The 21,416-nt window shown below is 47.3% G+C and overlaps 6 protein-coding genes across 6 annotated transcripts; 3 read left to right on the top strand and 3 right to left on the bottom strand.

Annotated features, from left to right (window-relative positions):
- Positions 1-62: 62 nt before the first annotated feature.
- Positions 63-1,923, top strand: IAQ61_007001 (uncharacterized protein; the record flags this gene model as incomplete). Its single annotated transcript, XM_003845844.2, has 4 exons — positions 63-388; positions 450-1,110; positions 1,196-1,767; positions 1,833-1,923. The coding sequence occupies 4 exons, from the start codon at positions 63-65 to the stop codon at positions 1,921-1,923; spliced, it is 1,650 nt and encodes a 549-aa protein (XP_003845892.1).
- A 1,524-nt stretch (positions 1,924-3,447) lies between these two features.
- Positions 3,448-5,614, bottom strand: IAQ61_007002 (uncharacterized protein; the record flags this gene model as incomplete). Its single annotated transcript, XM_066097394.1, has 6 exons — positions 3,448-3,607; positions 3,660-3,996; positions 4,048-4,377; positions 4,426-4,449; positions 4,522-5,097; positions 5,191-5,614. The coding sequence occupies 6 exons, from the start codon at positions 5,612-5,614 to the stop codon at positions 3,448-3,450; spliced, it is 1,851 nt and encodes a 616-aa protein (XP_065952871.1).
- A 3,262-nt stretch (positions 5,615-8,876) lies between these two features.
- IAQ61_007003 (uncharacterized protein) lies at positions 8,877-10,514 on the top strand (the record flags this gene model as incomplete). The annotated part of the gene is made up of 1 exon (XM_066097395.1): positions 8,877-10,514. One exon carries the CDS (start codon positions 8,877-8,879, stop codon positions 10,512-10,514), a length of 1,638 nt encoding a protein of 545 aa, XP_065952872.1.
- A 123-nt stretch (positions 10,515-10,637) lies between these two features.
- IAQ61_007004 (uncharacterized protein) lies at positions 10,638-11,158 on the bottom strand (the record flags this gene model as incomplete). The annotated part of the gene is made up of 2 exons (XM_066097396.1): positions 10,638-10,668; positions 10,716-11,158. 2 exons carry the CDS (start codon positions 11,156-11,158, stop codon positions 10,638-10,640), a joined length of 474 nt encoding a protein of 157 aa, XP_065952873.1.
- A 1,477-nt stretch (positions 11,159-12,635) lies between these two features.
- IAQ61_007005 (uncharacterized protein) lies at positions 12,636-13,655 on the bottom strand (the record flags this gene model as incomplete). The annotated part of the gene is made up of 1 exon (XM_066097397.1): positions 12,636-13,655. One exon carries the CDS (start codon positions 13,653-13,655, stop codon positions 12,636-12,638), a length of 1,020 nt encoding a protein of 339 aa, XP_065952874.1.
- Positions 13,656-15,070: 1,415 nt separating this feature from the next.
- On the top strand, positions 15,071-17,148 carry DBP9 (ATP-dependent DNA/RNA helicase; the record flags this gene model as incomplete). The annotated part of the gene is made up of 2 exons (XM_003845846.2): positions 15,071-16,729; positions 16,782-17,148. Coding segments are annotated over 2 exons (1,929 nt in total), but the record flags the coding sequence as incomplete, so codon positions are not given.
- Positions 17,149-21,416: the final 4,268 nt, after the last annotated feature.

A 21,416-nucleotide genomic window follows, 5' to 3' on the forward strand; every position in this document is an offset into this window, starting at 1 on the left:
TATAAACCTACAATGGCGCTCTTCCCTGCATTACCACTTCCGTCACATCCCAATTTCCCACGATGGTCGCGATACCCAAATCATGGCTTGCGTTGACGCTGCTGTCCCACAGCGCTTTTGCAAGGCGCAACGTGCAGAAGCGCAACGATACGCAAAGCCATGCGACCAACCTGTTGCACGAGTCGATGGACTGGATGGACATGTATTATGACCATGAGAAAGGATATCTGTTTAACCTTGATGCGACGGCATTGACGCATGATACAAGACACAGTGTCTGGTATGCGGCGGGTTTGTTGGCTCGCAATGAGCCGGATGATGTTGAGCAGGCAGTGAGGATTGTAGAGAATGTCATTGGGGCGCAAATCAAGAATGAGAGTCAGCAGTGGTGAGTAGAGCTTCCCGAAATTCACGCTCATCGTACATGGAACCCTTCTGACGGAGCGTAGGTTCGGAGACTACCAAATTTACCCTGAAGAGCCAACGGTCGGAACAGAACAGTATCCTGCAGTCATCTATAATTCTTGGGATCCGAACTGGCGAGGTTTCATCGGCACTACATTTGTCGTCATGCTGGAAGAATTCTCACATCTCATTCCTCAGCACACTCGGGATTACATGCTAGAGAGTCTATTTAACACTACTATCGGCGACAGCTATCGCGTCGGCGGTCTCGATGACGATAATCTATATCCTGCCTACAGCAATCCATCAATCATGCGGGCTTTCGTATCAGGCTGGGTGGGACGACGGGCAAACGACTCGAACATGACTGTCGCGGGCGAAGCATACGCAAAGGAAGTCATTGACCTCTTCACCCGCGACAACACGCTTTCCGAGTTCAATTCGGGGACTTATGCAGGCGTTTCTCTGTTCGCGCTGACGCTGTGGGCGAAGTATATGCCACAGGATAGTCTCATGGGCCAGTATGGAGGAGAGATGATCAAACATACCTGGACATCTTTGGGCGAGCTATACAATGCGAACATGAAGAATGTAGCAGGACCATGGGACCGAAGTTACGGGTTCGACATGAACAAGTACTTGAGTATCCTGGCGTTGCAGATGTGGACGCTTGTTGGCAAGGAGGATGCACCTGTGGATTCAAAGGTATGTCGTACTCCTCTCAACTTTCCGGAACTCGCCCAAAGCTATTCATTTCAATCTGTGATGGACACACTGACAAGCTCCACAGCCATACGCAATGGGCCACAAAAATGACTTCGCCATTTCCCCCCTCATCGCCATTCTCGCCCCCTTCCACAACACTCTTGTTCCCAACACGACTCTCTCCGCCCTCACCAACTTTCCCGGCCCGCATACCGTCACCACCTCCGCATTCTCACCTCCCTACGACACCTACCCCCGCAACATCACCGCCTGGATATCTGACAACCTAACCATTGGCGCCGAGTCATTTTCCGAAACCGTGGTTGGTGGTCCGGCGAGAAACCAGAGGAGCTTCAATCCTGCAGTTGTGCAGTGGGGAAGGAAGGACGGGAGTGTAGGATGGATGAGCTTGTACGCGCAAACCAAGGCGCTGGATGTGCATGTGCAAGAACGTTTGCTGGAATTGAGTTATCCGGAGGGTAACAGCAGTGATAGTGGGTTTTCATTTTTAGTGGGGACGAACGGGTGGGGTGGCAAGAGGGATGTCAGGGGATGGGAGGATGTGGAGGGGGTGAAGGTCAACGTCACGGGGTCTGTGGATGCAAACTACACCGTCACGTTTAATGGGCTGCGCGGTGGGGCGGGCAGTGTGATCAAGTAAGTTATCTCTTTGTTGGAATCGATATTGGGATGAGTGGATGGGTTTGCTAACGTGCTGATAGCGATTTTGAGTTCTGGAACTTCACGTATTTGATGCCGAAGGGAAGCCAGGATGTACCTCGTGTGAGGCTAGAGATTGAGCTTGATCAATAGTGTTTATAACAAAGTACAATTTGCGACGAGATTTGAATTTCGCCCAAGGGAAACTCTAATTACTTTCTGCTTCGGAAGAATTGCATGGGCGAGAAGAAAGCAGTAGCCGTACCGCTCAAAGTCCGCGGGTGGAACGCATGAAGTCTAGAGCTGCGCGCTGGTGAGCCATCCATAGATAGGACGAAAATCTCCGAAACAAGTGCAGAAACCTACTTGCACCAGGTCAATAGAGACACGAGTGTCGCCATTTCAAATGATGACAGCTTGACGGACCTACAATGCCAGCAACTTACCCTCCGTAGACCATGCGATCTTCAAGCGACTGTGGCATCACTGACAAACGACTGATTATCGTGAATTATCCACATGCACGGTTTCCGCATATTGACACGTATAATCATTAGATCTGTACTACCATATGGTAGCCGCTCATGGAGTTTGGTCCATCTGCCATGTTAGATGGCTAGTTCCGCTCTCACCCTAACGAAGTGCATAATATTTTCATCGCGTGCATTTTTATAAAGATTCGAAGATTCGCTCCCTGTACTCAATGTAAAACATGTTAGGTACTCAGTAGATTAATCACATCATCCCGTACTCAGGAACATTAAACCTCGTGATAAGATTACCAGGACTAAAGATGCGTGAAAAGCTGGTTGTACTAGAAGGGAAATCAGCAGGAGGAAACGTATTGTGCAAAACTTCTTCTGCTGCAGGATGTTTACTGAACTGGACATTCAACCTCATAGATTACCAAGTATATTCCGAGTTACTGTATCAGCAGAAAAGAAACCTTCATGCTGCTCCCGCAGAGCTTCGAATCATCACCTACAAGGATATACATTCCAGGTCTGCACAATTACAACTGATAATCTCTGGGGTACGAACAGAAGCTTTCGGGTAGTTTTCTCTGGCCCATCACCAAAGTACCTTGTTGGATCCGACTAACGGGGATCTTCAAGTTGAGCATTGGATGGCGGCGCGTTGCGCCTTTCACGATTTATCCAAAGAGCACCCATTGATTACCTTTGAGCTCCCTAATGCCTCCGAGACTTGAAACCTAGAAAGTGGGAGTTTTAAGAGCCCATCGTCTCGATTCTGTTAGAGAACAAAACCTTTTACCATTATTTTGGTAGAAGTTGCGAGACTATGGTGGACCTAAGACAGTATCTCGGATTTCTCCTGGCCTTTGAGATTGTACAGGAATAACAAGAGCCGTACTGGTGGTAATCCTTCAAAAATCATATTGCATCTGCTTAGTGTGAGTGCAAACCGCTCTGGCAATGTAATATCTTAACATCGTAGTTTACATCGGTCAAAATGGCGAAGAGGAAGTAGCCAATATAATATATTGTTTTACTGTTATTCAGATTACATTATACATTATCAACAAGTTTGAAAATATAAAACAAGAAACAAAGTTCATCTATAGGCTAGATGAACGGTACTGTGGTTTAGATGTAACAACCAAACACATTGTCACCTTCCATATAGTGTAGCATGATGCCTTCCATGGAACGATGCTTAGCGAGCGGCTGTGGAAGTAGTCGTAGGACACAATGGCAGTGCCAGAGTAGTAGTGACTAGGCTTGTCACTGTTACCGCAGTCGTAGAAGAAAGCGTTGTTGCTGACGAATAGTAGGCCGTCGAAGTACCTAGGAGAGTAGTAGTGGGTGTGAAAGTGCTGTTATCTTGTCAGCAAATGGACCACAGGAGACAAAAAAAGTGCGTCTTACAAGGTTATAGTTTGAGTTTTGGTACTGCTGATCGTTGTGCTCGCCGTATTCAACGATGTGAATGTGAAGTCAGGTCCAGCAGTGACGCGCTTGACGGTGTGATTAGGTTTGAGAACGCGTTTACGATGGAGTTTGAGCCTGGAGTTCGCCATCGTACAGGCGGAGATTTTGCGCGCGCCTACCACTTGGTGGCTGTTCACTCTGACCCCGAATGTGCTCTTTAAGAAGCAGGGACCAGGTGTACCGTCTGTGTAAGAAACATCCACACATCCTGGTGTGTTATCGCATGCTTTGATGCAATCGATCAAAAAATTGGCGAGTAAAGGACGTCTGGTCACTGTAGATCATGTCAGTTGGGATAATCTACATACAGGCTGGCAGAACTTACTGTACGATCCATGTCGATCCGAGTGACATTCCAAGTTGTACTGGGCACCACAATCACTAGTATATATGGTACCTTCCACCTGAGGACATGCAAATGGATCATTTGAACCCATCTGTGGGTTACTCGCAAGCGGCAATGCAGTTGCGACAAACATAGTCGTTGGCTGGCCGCTTGGAGCAATTTGTCCAGGTTGCCTGTTATGACCATATGGGGGCATGTAATTCAACGTTGGCAATGACGAGCTAATGGGAGGAGAAACCGGAGTAGAAGCACCCTGAGTTGGAGTACCCGGAACATTAGGATCTTGAGTTGGAACAACAGAAGCAGCACCTGAAGGAACACCAGAAGCAGCACCTGAAGGAACACCAGAAGCAGCACCTGAAGGAACACCAGAAGCAGCACCTGAAGGAACACCAGAAGCAGCACCTGAAGGAACACCAGAAGCAGCACCTGAAGGAACACCGGAAGCAGCACCTGAAGGAACACCAGAAGCAGCACCTGAAGGAACACCAGAAGCTGAAGGAACACCAGAAGCTGAAGAAACACCAGAAGCTGAAGGAAGACCAGGAAGACCAGGAAGACCAGGAAGACCAGGAAGACCAGGAAGACCAGGAAGACCAGGAAGACCAGAAGAAACGCTAGGAGCACCAGAAGGAGCACCAGGACCTTGGGTCAAAGCGCCTGAAGCACCTAGAGTTGTGAATTGAGTCAAAGTACCTAAGGCACCAGTGCCCTGAGTTGAAGCGCCTAGAGCATTTGGAGTTGAAATAATTTGGGTTGTAGCACCTAAAGCACCCGAAGGACCTTGGGTTGAAGCGCCCGGAGTTGAAGCCCCTGAAGCGCCTGGAGGAGCACCGGAGATACTTAGGGTGGAGATTACTGAGGCGCCTGGAAGAACACTGGAGATAATTAGGGTAGGGATTCCTGAGGCACCTAGAGTGGGAAGTCCTGAGGCACCTGGAATAGGAAGTCCTGAAGCACCTAGAGTGGGAAGCCCTGAGGCACCTGGAGGAGCACCGGAGATACTTAGGGTGGAATTTACTGAGGCGCCTGGAAGAACACTGGAGATAATTAGGGTAGGGATTCCTGAGGCACCTGGAATAGGAAGTCCTGAAGCACCTAGAGTAGGAAGTCCTGAGGCACCTGGAAGAACACTGGAGATAATTAGGGTAGGGATTCCTGAGGCACCTAGAGTGGGAAGTCCTGAGGCACCTGGAATAGGAAGTCCTGAAGCACCTAGAGTGGGAATACCTGAGGCACCTGGAATAGGAAGTCCTGAAGCACCTAGAGTAGGAAGTCCTGAGGCACCTGGAAGAACACTGGAGATAATTAGGGTAGGGATTCCTGAGGCGCCTAGAGTGGGAACACCTGAGACACCTAGAGTGGGAAACCCTGAGGCGACCTGAGTGAGAACACCTGATGCAACTTGGGTTAGAGCACCTGAAGGAGCACCTGAAGCACCTGAAGCACCTGATAGGCTTAGAGTTGGAACACCGGAAGAAACACCGGAAGGAACACCGGAAGCACTATTAATGGGGACGCCTGAAGCATTAGACGGGTCTGGCATTGGTGCGCCTGAAGGAATACCTAGAACACCCGATGGGCCTAGAGTTGGAGCGCTTGAGAAAACACCTGATGCACCTGATGGGAACAGAGTCAGGACACTTGAAACGACTGATGGGATTAAAGTTAGAACACCTGAAGTACCGAATGGACCGAGAGTTGGAGAACCCAAAGCACCCGAAGAACCCTGAGTGGGAACGGCTGTAGCATCCGGGATACTTGATGGACCTAGAGTCGGAGCATTGACAATCGGGCTAGACAAACCAGTGATACCAAGTGCACTCAAGATGTCAGAGATACGAGGCGGGAACGCATATGGGGCTGGCACGGAGATTGCTGGGATCGAAACTTCTGGTATCGGGAGCGACGGCAGAGGTACCAATATTGAGACTGTAGGAACGGAGAGGATTGGCAGAGGCACTGATATCGAGACTGCTGGAACAGAGACTGCTGGCACGGAGACCGCTGGTACTGAGACAGCTGGTACTGAAACCGCTGGTACTGAGACCGCTGGTACTGAGACCGCTGGTACTGAGACCGCTGGTACTGAGACTGCCGGTATGGAGATTGACGGCAGAGGTAAGGAGACTGCTGGCACGGAGACTGCTGGCACGGAGACTGCTGGCACGGAGACTGCTGGTACAGAGGCTGTTGGTTGGGAGACTACTGGTATAGAGATTGTTGGTATCACAATGGTTGGCACTGAGACTGCTGGTACTGAGACTGCTGGTACTGAGACTGCTGGTACTGAGACTGCTGGTACTGAGACTGCTGGTACTGAGACTGCTGGTACTGAGACTGCGGGAATCGAGACTGCGGGAATCGAGACTGCGGGGATCGAGGGTATCGCGAGTGTTGGTACTGAGACTGCTGGTACTGAGACTGCGGGAATCGAGACTGCGGGAATCGAGACTGCGGGAATCGAGACTGCGGGGATCGAGACTGCGGGGATCGAGACTGCGGGGATTGAGGGTATCGCGAGTGTTGGTACTGAGACTGCTGGTACTGAGACTGCTGGTACTGAGACTGCGGGAATCGAGACTGCGGGGATCGAGACTGCGGGGATCGAGACTGCGGGGATCGAGACTGCGGGGATTGAGGGTATCGCGAGTGTTGGTACTGAGACTGCTGGTACTGAGACTGCTGGTACTGAGACTGCGGGAATCGAGACTGCGGGAATCGAGACTGCGGGGATCGAGGGTATCGCGAGTGTTGGTACTGAGACTGCTGGTACTGAGACTGCGGGAATCGAGACTGCGGGAATCGAGACTGCGGGAATCGAGACTGCGGGGATCGAGACTGCGGGGATCGAGACTGCGGGGATTGAGGGTATCGCGAGTGTTGGTACTGAGACTGCTGGTACTGAGACTGCTGGTACTGAGACTGCGGGAATCGAGACTGCGGGGATCGAGACTGCGGGGATCGAGACTGCGGGGATTGAGGGTATCGCGAGTGTTGGTACTGAGACTGCTGGTACTGAGACTGCTGGTACTGAGACTGCGGGAATCGAGACTGCGGGGATCGAGACTGCGGGGATCGAGACTGCGGGGATCGAGACTGCGGGGATTGAGGGTATCGCGAGTGTTGGTACTGAGACTGCTGGTACTGAGACTGCTGGTACTGAGACTGCTGGTACTAAGACTGCGGGAATCGAGACTGCGGGAATCGAGACTGCGGGGATCGAGACTGCGGGAATTGAGGGTATCGCGAGTGTTGGGACTGAGACTGCGGGAATCGAGGGTATCGCGAGTGTTGGTACTGAGACTGCTGGTACTGAGACTGCTGGTACTGAGACTGCGGGAATTGAGGGTATCGCGAGTGTTGGGACTGAGACTGCGGGAATCGAGGGTATCGCGAGTGTTGGTACTGAGACTGCTGGTACTGAGACTGCTGGTACTGAGACTGCTGGTACTGAGACTGCGGGAATCGAGACTGCGGGAATCGAGACTGCGGGGATCGAGGGTATCGCGAGTGTTGGTACTGAGACTGCTGGTACTGAGACTGCTGGTACTGAGACTGCTGGTACTGAGACTGCTGGTACTGAGACTGCTGGTACTGAGACTGCTGGTACTGAGACTGCGGGAATCGAGACTGCGGGAATCGAGACTGCGGGGATCGAGACTGCGGGGATTGAGGGTATCGCGAGTGTTGGTACTGAGACTGCTGGTACTGAGACTGCTGGTACTGAGACTGCGGGAATCGAGACTGCGGGAATCGAGACTGCGGGGATCGAGGGTATCGCGAGTGTTGGTACTGAGACTGCTGGTACTGAGACTGCTGGTACTGAGACTGCTGGTACTGAGACTGCTGGTACTGAGACTGCTGGTACTGAGACTGCTGGTACTGAGACTGCGGGAATCGAGACTGCGGGAATCGAGACTGCGGGGATCGAGGGTATCGCGAGTGTTGGTACTGAGACTGCTGGTACTGAGACTGCTGGTACTGAGACTGCGGGAATTGAGGGTATCGCGAGTGTTGGGACTGAGACTGCTGGTACAGAGACTGCGGGAATCGAGGGTATCGCGAGTGTTGGTACTGAGACTGCTGGTACTGAGACTGCTGGTACAGAGACTGCGGGAATCGAGGGTATCGCGAGTGTTGGGACTGAGACTGCTGGTACAGAGACTGCGGGAATCGAGGGTATCGCGAGTGTTGGTACTGAGACTGCTGGTACTGAGACTGCTGGTACTGAGACTGCGGGAATTGAGGGTATCGCGAGTGTTGGGACTGAGACTGCTGGTACAGAGACTGCGGGAATCGAGGGTATCGCGAGTGTTGGTACTGAGACTGCTGGTACTGAGACTGCGGGGATTGAGGGTATCGAGGGTATCGCGAGCGTCGGGACTGAGATTGCTGGTACTGAGATTGACGGCATCACGATTGACGGCATGGGAAGGTTTGGCACTGAAAATGCGGGGATTGAGACTGTCGGGACAGAGATTGACGGTATTGCGAGTGTCGGGACCGAGATTGACGGTATCGCCAGTGTTGGCACTGGAACTGCGGGGATCGAGATTGCTGGGACTAAGATTGACGATATCGCAAACGTTGGTACTGAGATTACTACTACTGAAACTGCCGGGATTGAGACAGCTGGTACAGAAACTGCTGGGGTCAGGATTGACGGAATCGCCACTGATGGGATCGGTATCCCGATTGAGGGTAGTGTGAGAGTTGGAACAGCGACTGATGGCGTTGGGATTGCTGGAATGACGATTGATATGATTGGGGTCGCAATTGACGATACTGGTATCTTGGTTGATGGGATGGCGAGTGATAGGGTTGGTATCGCGATCGACGGAATCGCGACTGAGGGAATTGGCAGTGAAGTTATCTGCACAGAAGGTAACGATACTGTTGGTAGCAAGACTGAAGGTACTGGCAGTGAAATCGACACTTCTGGGATAAATAGCTCTGGTATTGAAAGGGAGGGCAGAGGAAGTGATACAGACACCGCTGAAACCGGTAGTTTTGGAATAGACAGCGACGGCAGAGGCAGTGAGATCGATATCTCTGGTATGATTATTTCTGGTACCGAGAGCGATGGTAGTGGTATGGATATAGATACCTGTGGAATCGGTATGTTCGGAATCGACAGTGACGGCAGAGGAAGCGAAGGTATCGAGATCTGCGGTACAGGAAGTACGATTGGGGAAAGCGATACGGACGGCAGAGGAAGCGAAGGTATCGAAATCTGCGGTACAGGGAGTATGATTGGAGAAAGCGATACGGACGGCAGAGGAAGCGAAGGTATCGAGATCTGCGGTACAGGAAGTACGATTGGGGAAAGCGATACGGACGGCAGAGGAAGCGAAGGTATCGAAATCTGCGGTACAGGAAGTATGATTGGAGAAAGCGATACGGACGGCAGAGGAAGCGAAGGTATCGAGATCTGCGGTACAGGAAGTACGATTGGGGAAAGCGATACGGACGGCAGAGGAAGCGAAGGTATCGAAATCTGCGGTACAGGGAGTATGATTGGAGAAAGCGATACGGACGGCAGAGGAAGCGAAGGTATCGAGATCTGCGGTACAGGAAGTACGATTGGGGAAAGCGATACGGACGGCAGAGGAAGCGAAGGTATCGAAATCTGCGGTACAGGAAGTACGATTGGGGAAAGCGATACGGACGGCAGAGGAAGCGAAGGTATCGAAATCTGCGGTACAGGAAGTATGATTGGAGAAAGCGATACGGACGGCAGAGGAAGCGAAGGTATCGAGATCTGCGGTATAGGCAGCACGATTGGGGAAAGCGATACGGACGGCAGAGGAAGTGAAGGTATTGAAATCTGCGGTATAGGCAGCACGATTGGGGAAAGCGATATGGATGGCAGAGGAAACAATACCCGGACTGCTGATACCGAGACAGACGGCAGAGGGTTCGAAATCGGGATTGGTGGCACGGAGACTGAAGATGGAGGTACTGCTGTCGAGATTGATGGCTTTGTAACTAGGGATATTGAGACTGCCGGTAGAGATACTGATGCCAAGGCTGTCGATACCGAGACAGGTGGTAGAAGTGCTGATAGGGGCGGTAAGAATATCGATAGCCCTGGTAGAAGTGCTGTTTTTAAGGGAGGTGAGACAGGTGAGACAGACGGCACAGACGGCAGAGGCGTTAATAATGAGAGAGGTCCGGCGAAGCCTGAAGATAGAGGCACCGCTATCGAGACTGATGGTTTTGCGATTGGGGATGTCAAGACTGGTGGTAGAGATGTTGATAGCGGCGGTAGGATTGCCGATAGACCTGGTAGGAATGGCGCTGGTGACACTGATGATAGAGCTGCTGAAAGGGAGGCTGTCGCTATCGAGGGAAGTACCGTGTCCGTAGTTTTCGCAATCGAGACTGCGGGTGCTGCTAACGACAGCGCTAACGAGAATAACAGTGGAGGAGGTAATAACTGAGACTGAGGTGTTGACGAGACGTTGTCTATAACAGATGATATCCCAGCAATGGAAGCGTCTGAACTGCTGCTACCTGCATTTACACCTCCGTTCTTGCATCCGGTAGAGCTGAGGGTGATCGTGCTAGTAGTCGCTGCTGTCCTCGTAGACACTTCTGTAACGGTGGCGGTGGGCCTGAATACTAATGCAGTGAATGCATACTGCTGTTCTGTGGAGGTACTTATTGTCGAAGTCGAAGCCGTTGTAGTCACCGTGGTTACACCAGGGCCGGGCGAGGTACCAAAGCGAGCCATATAGGGCAGTGGCTTCACACCATTCGAAGCCACATCTCTGAAGCTTATTGTGAGAGTGCCTGTATTGGGAAATTTCTGAAGATAAGCCGTCGGGCAGTATAAGCCTGTAGAAGTGGTTCCATTTGCGGTATAGCTACAGGTCTGGGTATAGCCAGCCACAGAGTTGACGAGCATAGGCGTAAAGGTTGGTATGCCAGGAGCACCCGTGAAGCATGTAGAGCCTGCAGAGACGTAGGCGATGCGAACTCCGAAGGCATCAGGGTGTACATATTTGGCATGATCAAAACTGAAGGTAGGGGCCTGGTTATTCACCAAGGATGGTAGAGCAGGGACTGAGAGCGAACAGGCCATTGTGGAAGTCACACAAACTTGTGCTACCGTTTGACCGTGGAAGGGATGAAGTTGTCATGGTGAGAAGGATTGCAATGGTATTTAAGCACCTTCTGATTTTGCATGTGGGATTCTAGGAAGAATGAGCGTGAGTAGGTCAGTTGGGTTAGGTTGTTCATTCTGGGTTCGTCGCAGATTGCCAACAGAACGTTCCGACAACCTGAAAAGCTAAGATCTGTGATTGGATATCCAGAATAGGCAGAGTGCATCAATGCGTAAGTTAGAGCCTCTTTTTCGTGAAAAGTCAAGAGCCTCTCCACTCCAAGTCAGACAATTGCGCAACTGAAGTGGAATTCTTGGGACGACCGAAGTCAGACAATTACGTAATTGAGGTGGACTTCTTGGGACGACCGACCGGGACCAAAATGACGGGCTCTTCTTTGTCCGAGTGATCAATCTGGTATCGTAAAGTTTAGAACTGTCGTCCACATTTCTTTGGACGCGGGCTCTGCGGGCACCTCGTTAGGAATCAATGGACCTTATCGAGGCCTAAGAACACTGATAGTCTGAACCATCTCTCAGATGATGAAGAATTTTCAAAGCAGCATGGAGTTTGTCTGGCTCGAGCTCACTGCATGAAAGCTGCATGATATTTGACCATGAGCCTCATTCTTGTTTCCACTTGGAGATGGTCTCGCGACTCATACATCCTGTACAGTACCCGTCTCCTGCAGTCTTCCGCGTGTAATGGTTCCCCTGATAGACAACACTTGATATTGTGGGAGTTTTGAGATGGTACAGTCGCCGTTCGTTGTTCTTCCGTCTCCTGTGGATGTCCGCAGGTTCGGCGATCGCATGATCTCTGCAGACTCCTAGTCGCCGTTAGCTGCAATACCTACATACATTTGTTCTTCACAATGCTTGAGTGAATCAAAAAAACTTTGGCGGCAATCAAGACTTGTACGGAAACGCAGACGCTAAAACGGTGGGGCGGGTTTTCGCAATCAGGCGAGTGAAGAGGCAGGGCTGGATTTTGGAACCCCTGATGCCATTTCATCACGTGCTTAGCTTGGCGCTATCTCATTAGGTATAGCTCATACCTTCAGGCAGCAGCACATCAGCAAAAACTGCAAACTGCATTAATACATGAGATGACCATCATAAACCCCACCTTACCAGTATGTGTAGGCCGTGCATGGAATACTTCGCTCGTTCTCTTACCACACTTTCACAGAGACCAGCAAATAGTGGATGCATAATCGCGCGAGTTTACGTATACAGTTGATCAATTTTCATATACTAACAATGTGTCTTTCATCAAAGGTCGCAAACATCTGCATCAAATATTGATTTTCCAAAACATGAGGCACTCTAATCAAAGGACTACTGATCAGAAACAGTGCGACTGAAGCTATCTGCTGCGGTCCCAAAAGCTCTTATGCAATCATAGCATAGGGTTTGACTTCCCAACAAGGTCGTAACTCAACTTTATCGCCTATCACTTCTCGTCAGTGGCGCCTTCAGCGACGTTGGTTGCATAGCCCTCATTCTCGCCAGAGTTCGCATCCCCACAGTCGCTGTCGCCAGAGTGTTCCTCCCCAAAGTTGTGGCCGCCAGAATTCTCCTCCCCAGAATTATCACCGTCCAAACCACCTCCCACTCCAACGCCCACGCCACCTCCTACTCCAACACCCACTCCAACACCCACTCCAGCGCCTACTCCAGCGTCCAATCCAGTGTCCACTCCAACGCCCACACCACCTCCTACTCCAACACCCACTCCAGCGCCTACTCCAGCGTCCAATCCAGTGTCCACTCCAACGCCCACACCACCTCCTACTCCAACACCCACTCCGGCGTCTACTCCAGCGTCCAATCCAGTGTCCAGTCCAACGCCCACTCCAGCGCCTACTCCAGCGTTCAATCCAACACCCACTCCAGCGCCCACTCCAGCGCCCACTCCAGCGCCTACTCCAGCGCCTACTCCAGCGCCTACTCCAGCGCCTACTCCAGCGCCTACTCCAGCGCCTACTCCGGTGTCCAATCCAGCGTCCAATCCGGCGTCTAATCCAACGCCCACTCCAGCTCCTAGCCGAGCGCCCGCGCCTCTTCCCACCCCAAGGCCACTGTGAGCACCAAGGCCTGTATGGACATGATCAATGCCTCCAACTAGGCCTATGCCCTGAAAACCCACGCTGCGAGCACCCCCGCCGACAAGTGGCCATGCGCGCTTCTCGTAATGGCTCTGTTCGACATCGCCCGCGAGTCGTCTGGTTCCAAGAAGACCGCCAACGATGGGAAGGTTGGATTTGGTAACAGTAGTGAGGTCAGGAAGCTGTGAACCACCAAGGGCGGAGAGAGGGGAACCACCAAGGGCGGAGAGAGGGGAACCACCAAGGGCGGAGAGAGGGGAACCACCAAGGGCGGAGAGAGGGGAACCAGTGGCTGCTTTTGGGACGGGCGCGCCCAAGACGATGGCGGAGAGCATGACGCTCATACTGATGGTAGAAATGTACATGATGATAGCAGAGTTTCCTGATTGACTGTGCAATGAATTAAAAGAGTGTTGGTGTTAGGGGATTAAATGAAACGATTGACGAAAGGTAATTAATGCGTTGAGCTGCTGTAATCTTGATGCTGTTATGAGTACAGGAGAGGTTGCAGCCTTTATAGTCAGCTTTTCGTCCCAAAGTTTGGGCACATCTATTGCCTCCACAACATTTCTCCCTTCTCATTTGGGCGTGTAGGTTTGCAAACCTTCCAAAAGCCATTGAGAGCTTCACCATCTACACTGGCACCCGCATTTCGAAAAGCTTCATGTAGCTAAGCTAGTGCAAAGATGTAGCCAAACTGCCCGGCCCGATAACGTGCCACCAGTGAGGCTATTGGGGAAGACAAACATAGCACACCTCGTTTTGAAATTGTAATGCCTGGCGTACAAAAGCGATAATGTGGAGAACTCTACGTCGATCTAAGGGGTCTGATCGTACACTTCCTGTTCGAAAGGGAGCCCATCCACTAAACCTTGTCTTTCTAGCGTTCCGTCAGAAGCTTTCCGGCGTACTGTGGCGCTCCTGATGAAGATCAGCTACGCAGTAGCAGTCATTCCCATGAACTATCGTTACAATCTCGGCTGGTAGGTCTTCAATCTGGTATTACAGTATGACAGATATTCTGCGACAAAGACGTGGTATTTCCTTCCAGAATTGACATGTACCGACACCATTCGAGAAGATAAGTGATTTGAATTAGTCTATTCAAGAAGTGTGTGAATTATTCCTCGAAAAAAGCGCCATAGAAGTCTTGCCGAGGTCGGCCAGTAGGTGTGCTCGAGCTGTGCGAGGTAACTAAAACAGCGAACATGTTTCATATGGCCTCGCCCTAGAACGCTGGAAGCTCGCCATGTTTCCTCCATTGAAGTTGGGCCGGTCTGTAAAGGGGTCTGAGTCTAGCTAAGCCGCCACATGTTACAGAAGATGGTACCATGCCTGAATAGCTTCGATGCTTAGTCCGGTGTTCGTTTAGCACCCATCGATGCAATACTTGCACGAGGCGGAAAAGGCTACGTGATGTCTTTCCAACAATTGAAGTTGTGAACATCCTCCTCCTGCTTTCTCAGTCCGGATCTATCCATCTCTGTTAGTAATTGTTGATGGGGCGGCTTTTACATCTCATCTTCTTTGGCTGCCATTCCGAAGCACCGCACAACTGTGATCTATGATGACACACGACACACGCGAGCGAAGTATACACATACGAAGCTGACGAGCCACAAATGTTCGTGAAAGCCCTTATCAAATGTTTTAATAGATAATGCAAGAACTAAGTGATGTCAGCCAGCATATACAAGCGTGTTGCGGTTAAAGGAGTCGTCGGTGTTCCTGTGCTCTGGCTCCGATGCAGGCGGGACCCGCTAGTCCTATTCAAGACTAGCGCTCGAAAAGTTCGGAAACTGCTATGGGAAAAGACAAGATTCAGATGCATGGAGACAAGCCAACTCTTACTCTACACAGCTCACAGCCCATATCACCACCACTCTTAGCAACCCCCACACCTATCAGGGCCGCAAACAAGATGAAGCGCAAACTCAACGAGCACGATGTCCCCGACGCCGAGGACGGTTCCTCGCCCGCTTCAAAACGCAGAGCGAGCGATGCGTCACAGACTGAGTCGCCCAAACCAAGGAAAGCAACAGCATTAGCACCAGCACCGTCATTTGCCGACTTGGATCTGGAGCCACGGCTACTGCGGGGCATAAGAGACCAGAAATGGAGCATACCTACTGCGGTTCAGTCGCAGGCAATACCTCTGGCGTTACAAGGGCGAGACATTCTCGCACGTAGTGGCACTGGCACTGGGAAAACAGGCGCCTATCTGCTTCCCATTTTGCACAATACTTTACGCAGAAAGGGCAAATCGTCGCTCATACTTGTACCAACCAAAGAGCTTGCGCTGCAGATCACAAAAGTCGCCAAAGCGCTCTCAGCATATTGTGGACAAGACATTCGGATACAGAACATTGCTGGCAAGGAGTCTGAGCTTGTGACCAAAGCAAAATTGGCCGACAGGCCAGACATTGTTATTGCGACTCCAGCACGTGCTTGGATCAACATTAACAATGGCGCCCTCTCGGTGACGGAGCTGGCACACTTGGTGGTGGACGAAGGCGACTTGGTCATGGGTTACGGCTTCAAAGATGACCTTGACCAGATCGAGGAGAATATTCCGACAGGTGTACAGAAATTTCTCATGTCTGCGACGCTTAACACCGAGGTTAAATCGCTTGGTACACTTCTCTGCGTGGATCCAGTGGTGCTGAAGCTCGACGACCTTGACAAGAACGCGCAAAAGGTCAAACAATATGTCATAAAATGCGCGGAAGAGGAGAAATTTCTCTTGATCTATGCCATGTTCAAGTTGCAGCTAATCAAGGGCAAGTCGATCGTCTTCGTTGGAGACACTGACCGCTCGTATCGCGTGAAGCTCTTCCTTGAGCAATTTGGAATCAAGTCCTGCGTCCTGAACTCCGAACTTCCGCTCGCTTCCCGCCTCCATATCGTCGAAGAGTTCAACAAGAACATCTACAACATTCTTATTGCGTCGGATGAGACCGAGATATTGGGCCAGCAAGAGATTGGCGAGTCGAGACCCAAGAAGAAATCGAAGAAGGAGAATGAGAGCAAGACCGACTCTGGAGTATCTCGTGGTATTGACTTCCTTAATGTATCCTGCGTCCTCAATTTTGATTTCCCTGGCACCTATAAATCATACTTCCACCGCATCGGCCGAACTGCGCGCGCGGGCAAATCGGGCACAGCCATCTCCTTCATCATACCGAAAGACAAGTATCGTAAACACAAATCAACAACATTTTCAGGCTGTGAAAATGACGAAGAGATACTGAAAAAGGTGGAGAAACACCAGGAGGAAGGCCAGAAACTGGAAAACTACAATTTCGACATGAAGCGGCTGGAGCCATTCAGGTACCGTTTCGGCGATGCGCTGCGATCAGTCACAAGGATTGCGATTCGGGAGGCACGTATCAAGGAGATTCGATTGGAGCTTTCCAAGTCAGCAAAACTCTCGCGCTACGTAAGCGTTCTTTCTCAGCAAGCCATGAAGCCTTTACTAATAATACGACCAGTTTGAGGAAAACCCTGAAGCCCTGGCACATCTGCGACACGATCAGACCCTCAATCACCCCGCGCGCATACAACCACATCTCAAGCATGTGCCAGACTATCTGCTGCCTGGCGGTAAGAAGCCAGAGGATGTGGGCTTTGTGGGCTTGAACCTTCCTAGGCTGGACCGGAAGAAGTTTATCAAGGGTAAGGGTAGAAAGGTGGTCAGAGGTAGGAACGGCAAGGTAGATCCATTGAAGACATTCAACGCAAGAGGTAAAAGCAAGAAGTAGTCCTTGGTAAAAGGATCATGAGCGTTGAGATGCAGTCCGAGACTGCATCGACTCGTTCCACCAAAATATATACTTTATTAAGAATCACCACGGCGCGCTTCTTATTTAACCATTGTGCAACGTGATTCATGAATCTGGAATCATAGTGATTCGTACATACTACTAAAGTCTCATCGGCTAACGTGATCCACCACCGAGCGCCCACCCCCACCGAGCGCCCACCAACACCAAAATCCACCACCCACTAAATAAGGATATTGCGCCACCCACAATAGCTATTATTACAAGATTTCTTAGAGTTGCGATTATTAGATCTATTAGAGTAGATTAAATATTTTAGATTATATAAGCAGCTTTTTAGGGGGTCTAATTAGGCGCCTACGCTATAAAGTTACCTCTACTACTATATCCTCTTCTACTAGCTCCTTATTAACCACCTTAGCTAGTATAATAGTAGGAGGCTTAAGGATTTGCCTCTTACCTATTTAAGATATTTTAATATTATTTTAGAGTTACTTTTCTAGTTACTTAGTAGTTTTCTACTTATTATATATAGTAGCTTTTTAGGTAGCTTTCTTCTCCTACTCCTTCTTAGTAATTACTTAATTTAAGTAACGCTCCTCTATAAGTTAAGCTTTAGTAAGCTTCTATTACTTATAAAGCTTAATTACCTTGCTTTTTTAGTATTATAGCTCTTATTCTTTAAGGTTCTTTTACTTCTAAAGCTTAAACACTTGCTTTACCTTTAATAGTAAAATAAATTAGGTACTACTACTATAATTATTATTAAGGGGTAATAATAGAGGTTTACTACACTTCCTACGCTTCTTCTTATTAGCTAGGGTAGCCCTTAGGTATTTATTTTTATAGTTAAGTAGAGTATTTCTTACTAATATAGTATAGATTATCTAGCTAAGCTTCTTTAACTATTTATTATAGATATTAATTATAGTATTATAGAGTAACTACTTTATCTTTCTCTAATTACTTACACTTAATATTAAGGTTATACTATTACTTAAAGAAGGCTAGTTACTATTATTTATAGGTGCTTTAAACCTTAAAAGGATAATATTAAGGTTAATGTAACAATAAGGCAGAATTGCCTGCCTATTGTTCTATGCCAAGTTAGGCCTAACAAAGGCCCAACTTACTAATGTATATAGAGAACAGCTCGCCTATAGTTAGGATAGGTATGTTCTTCTTATCCTTTTGTACAAGACCTATAGGTGTAGGAATCTTATCCTTTTCTATATAGACGCGCACTCCTATATACCTTTAAGTTATATAAGATACCTTTTAGATACCCTACTTACCTAAGTTGTTATATTATAAGAAGAATATTATCCTAGCTAGTAATAGTATTTAAGAATATTGCATTTGTTATTATTTTAAGCTACTAATTTAGTTCTAGTAGCTACCTAACCCTGTAACTCTACAGTTAGAATAGCTATTAGAACTTCTAATAACTAAAGCCTATAGGCTTAGACTTCTAGACCTATAGGTAGTGCTAGATTACCTTTAGAAAAATCGCGTTAGATTACGTTAAGGTAGAGACCTAGAGACTACTAAAAGCCTAGAGGAATTAGAGGCAAAGCTAATATCCTCCTATAACTAAACCCCCTAAAAGAAAAGAAAAGATTTATTATTCTTATTAACTACAAAATATTAGATAAAGGCAAAGGAAGGGTATCTAGTTTAGCTACTTTTAAAAGCCTATTTACTAATAGAAAGAAATTAGATAAGGAAGACTTAATTAACAACGCCCTCCTTAAAGGACCCTCTTCCTATCTATTTCTTAAGGTACCTTGTGCTCCTAGGAAATCTTAAAGCAACACCTCCCTTAAAGATAAATATATGTTAACCCTATCTAAAAAGGAGAGGTTAGAGGAACAAGTTAAGTAACTTACTAATTAGTTGTATAACACCTCCCTCTATAAGGAGATATAGGGTACTACCTAACCTAGCTAGTCTTTAGCTTCTATATTAAACCCTATAGTGTATACTATAAAAGCTAAGAGATAATCTAAAAAGATACTAAATATCTCTACACTTAGTAATAGTGCTAATCCTACTTTTAGATAATAGTAAGTATCTATTTAGGATAGGCTAGAGATTAACACTAATTACTACCCCTCTTCTAGAGCTTAGATAGTGTTAGTCTAGGGACACTACTTAGGACTAGTAAGAGAATACTTAGAGCCACGTTACCTATCTAATTCCCTAAGTCTTTAATTCTAAAAAGCTAAGGAAATAATTACCCTCCTTTAAACTTACTTTATTACTAGAAATAAGATAGCTAAGAGTTAGACTATATTTAACCGCCTGTATATAATTAATATAGAGACGTTCCCTGCTTTTAAGTTATAATTCTAGAGTCTTGCTATTAAAGGAGAAGTACCCTAATTAGAGTAGTATTACTACCTCTAGATAAAGATTACACCTTCCCTAAGGATGCTAAACCTTACTTTCTAATAGAATTAGCACAATAATTTTAAGACTATAGTAGATTATCTTACTGCTTTTAATATAGAACACTGCCTATACCCTACCTTATCTACTCCTACCTAGACTACTCTATTATCTAGAAAAGGACTAACCCCCTTCTAACACTCTAGAAACTAGTCCTATTTAGACGCTAATTAGAAACCCTATAATAGACCTTTAATAGCTAAACCTTATATACCCTACTTACAATAATAAGGCACTACCCCTTAAAATAATTAACCCCTACCTGCTACGCTAGCTACTCCTAGCGCTACTACACTAGGAACCCTAGTAACTTGCTATAATTGTAGAAAGCCTAGGCACTTCTCTAGTAACTGCCCTAAACCCCCTAGGATTTAGGCTATAGATGTAGAACAGGTTGTTAAGAATTCTAAGGAAGAAGATACCGCTAAATTAACTAATTTAGATAGCTATTAGACAGGAAATAACAACGCCTAGGAGGATCCTCCTTCCTAGGCCTAACTTAATATAACCTATTAAACCTTTCCTTAACTAAATTATTTATTAGTTTATATTTGCTTACACGTACAACCCTATACCTTAATAGATCTAGTGTTTAACTAAACGCCTTAGTAGATACTAGGGCCTAAGGTTACTTATTTCTTAATTTAAAAATTGCTTATAATATCTCTTCTACGCTTAGGGTACCTATCTAAAAGTTACTATACAAGCTTACTATTAAAGGGTTCTAGGACTAGATTACCTCCCTAGTTACCTACTACATTTAGCTTTATATAATAGTTAGTAGCTAAAAGGTTTATAACTGCCCCTTTATAATAGTAGACTTAGATTCTTAGGATTGTATTATTAGATAACACTAGCTAAAACAGTTCTAAATCCTAATTAATACAGATAAATCTTAACTAATCTAGCTAGAGAAATATCCTCTAACCTACAACCCCGCACCTCCTATTCTAGTACAACTCCACTAGCAAGTGCCGTCTACTCTAGTTACCTATAATATCTTGCAAAGAGACGCCCTTTAGGATTAAGAGGAGAACTAGAACTAAAATAGTCCTAGTTTAATTAACAGGATACGTAGTATACTTAAAATTCTAGCCACTTATAGGGCTGCTACTACACCTATTACGCTACCTACCCTAGTCTAATTGCTAACTATTACCCTACCTGTAAAATTCTAAATTACTACTATTTCTGCTAATACTTTCTATTTTAATATAAAAAAACCTTCTAATAAATTCTTTACTACTAGCCTGTACAAGATTAAGTGTAGGATCCAAACCCTATCTAAATAGGATACTCTTAACCACTACTTGTTAGATTAGAAGCTACTATCTAACTATAACTCCTATTAGGACGTCTTTAACAAGGCTAAGGCTAATAAACTTCTAATCTACTAGCCTTATAACTATAAGATAGTCTTAGAGGAACCCCTTCTAAACTACTAGAGTCCCCTCTATTATTAAAATACTAAGGAACTCTAGGCTACTAAGGAATATATATAAGAGCACCTACAGAAAGGTTTTATTAAGACTAGTTAGAGCCTATTCGCCTCTCCTATCCTATGCGTTAAGAAGCTAAATAGAGGCCTTAGGATCTATATAGATTACTAGAAGCTTAATAGCTTAACGCAAAAGGACGCGTATCTAATACCCTATATAGATAATCTATTATCCTAACTAGCTAAAGCAAAAATCTTTACTAAGCTAGATATTTATGCTGCCTTTAATAAGATCTAAATAGACCCTAACTTAGAGGAGTACACTACTTTCTGCACTAGGTATAGTGCCTATAAATACAAAGTCCTACTATTTAGGCTATATAACAGACCTGTAACCTATTAGCGTTATATAAATAATATACTAATAGATTATTTAGACAACTTCTATATTACCT

The sequence above is a fragment of the Plenodomus lingam genome (genome assembly GCF_022343315.1).
Source record: "Plenodomus lingam strain CAN1 chromosome Unknown contig_26, whole genome shotgun sequence".
Classification (NCBI taxonomy): Eukaryota; Fungi; Ascomycota; class Dothideomycetes; order Pleosporales; family Leptosphaeriaceae; genus Plenodomus; species Plenodomus lingam.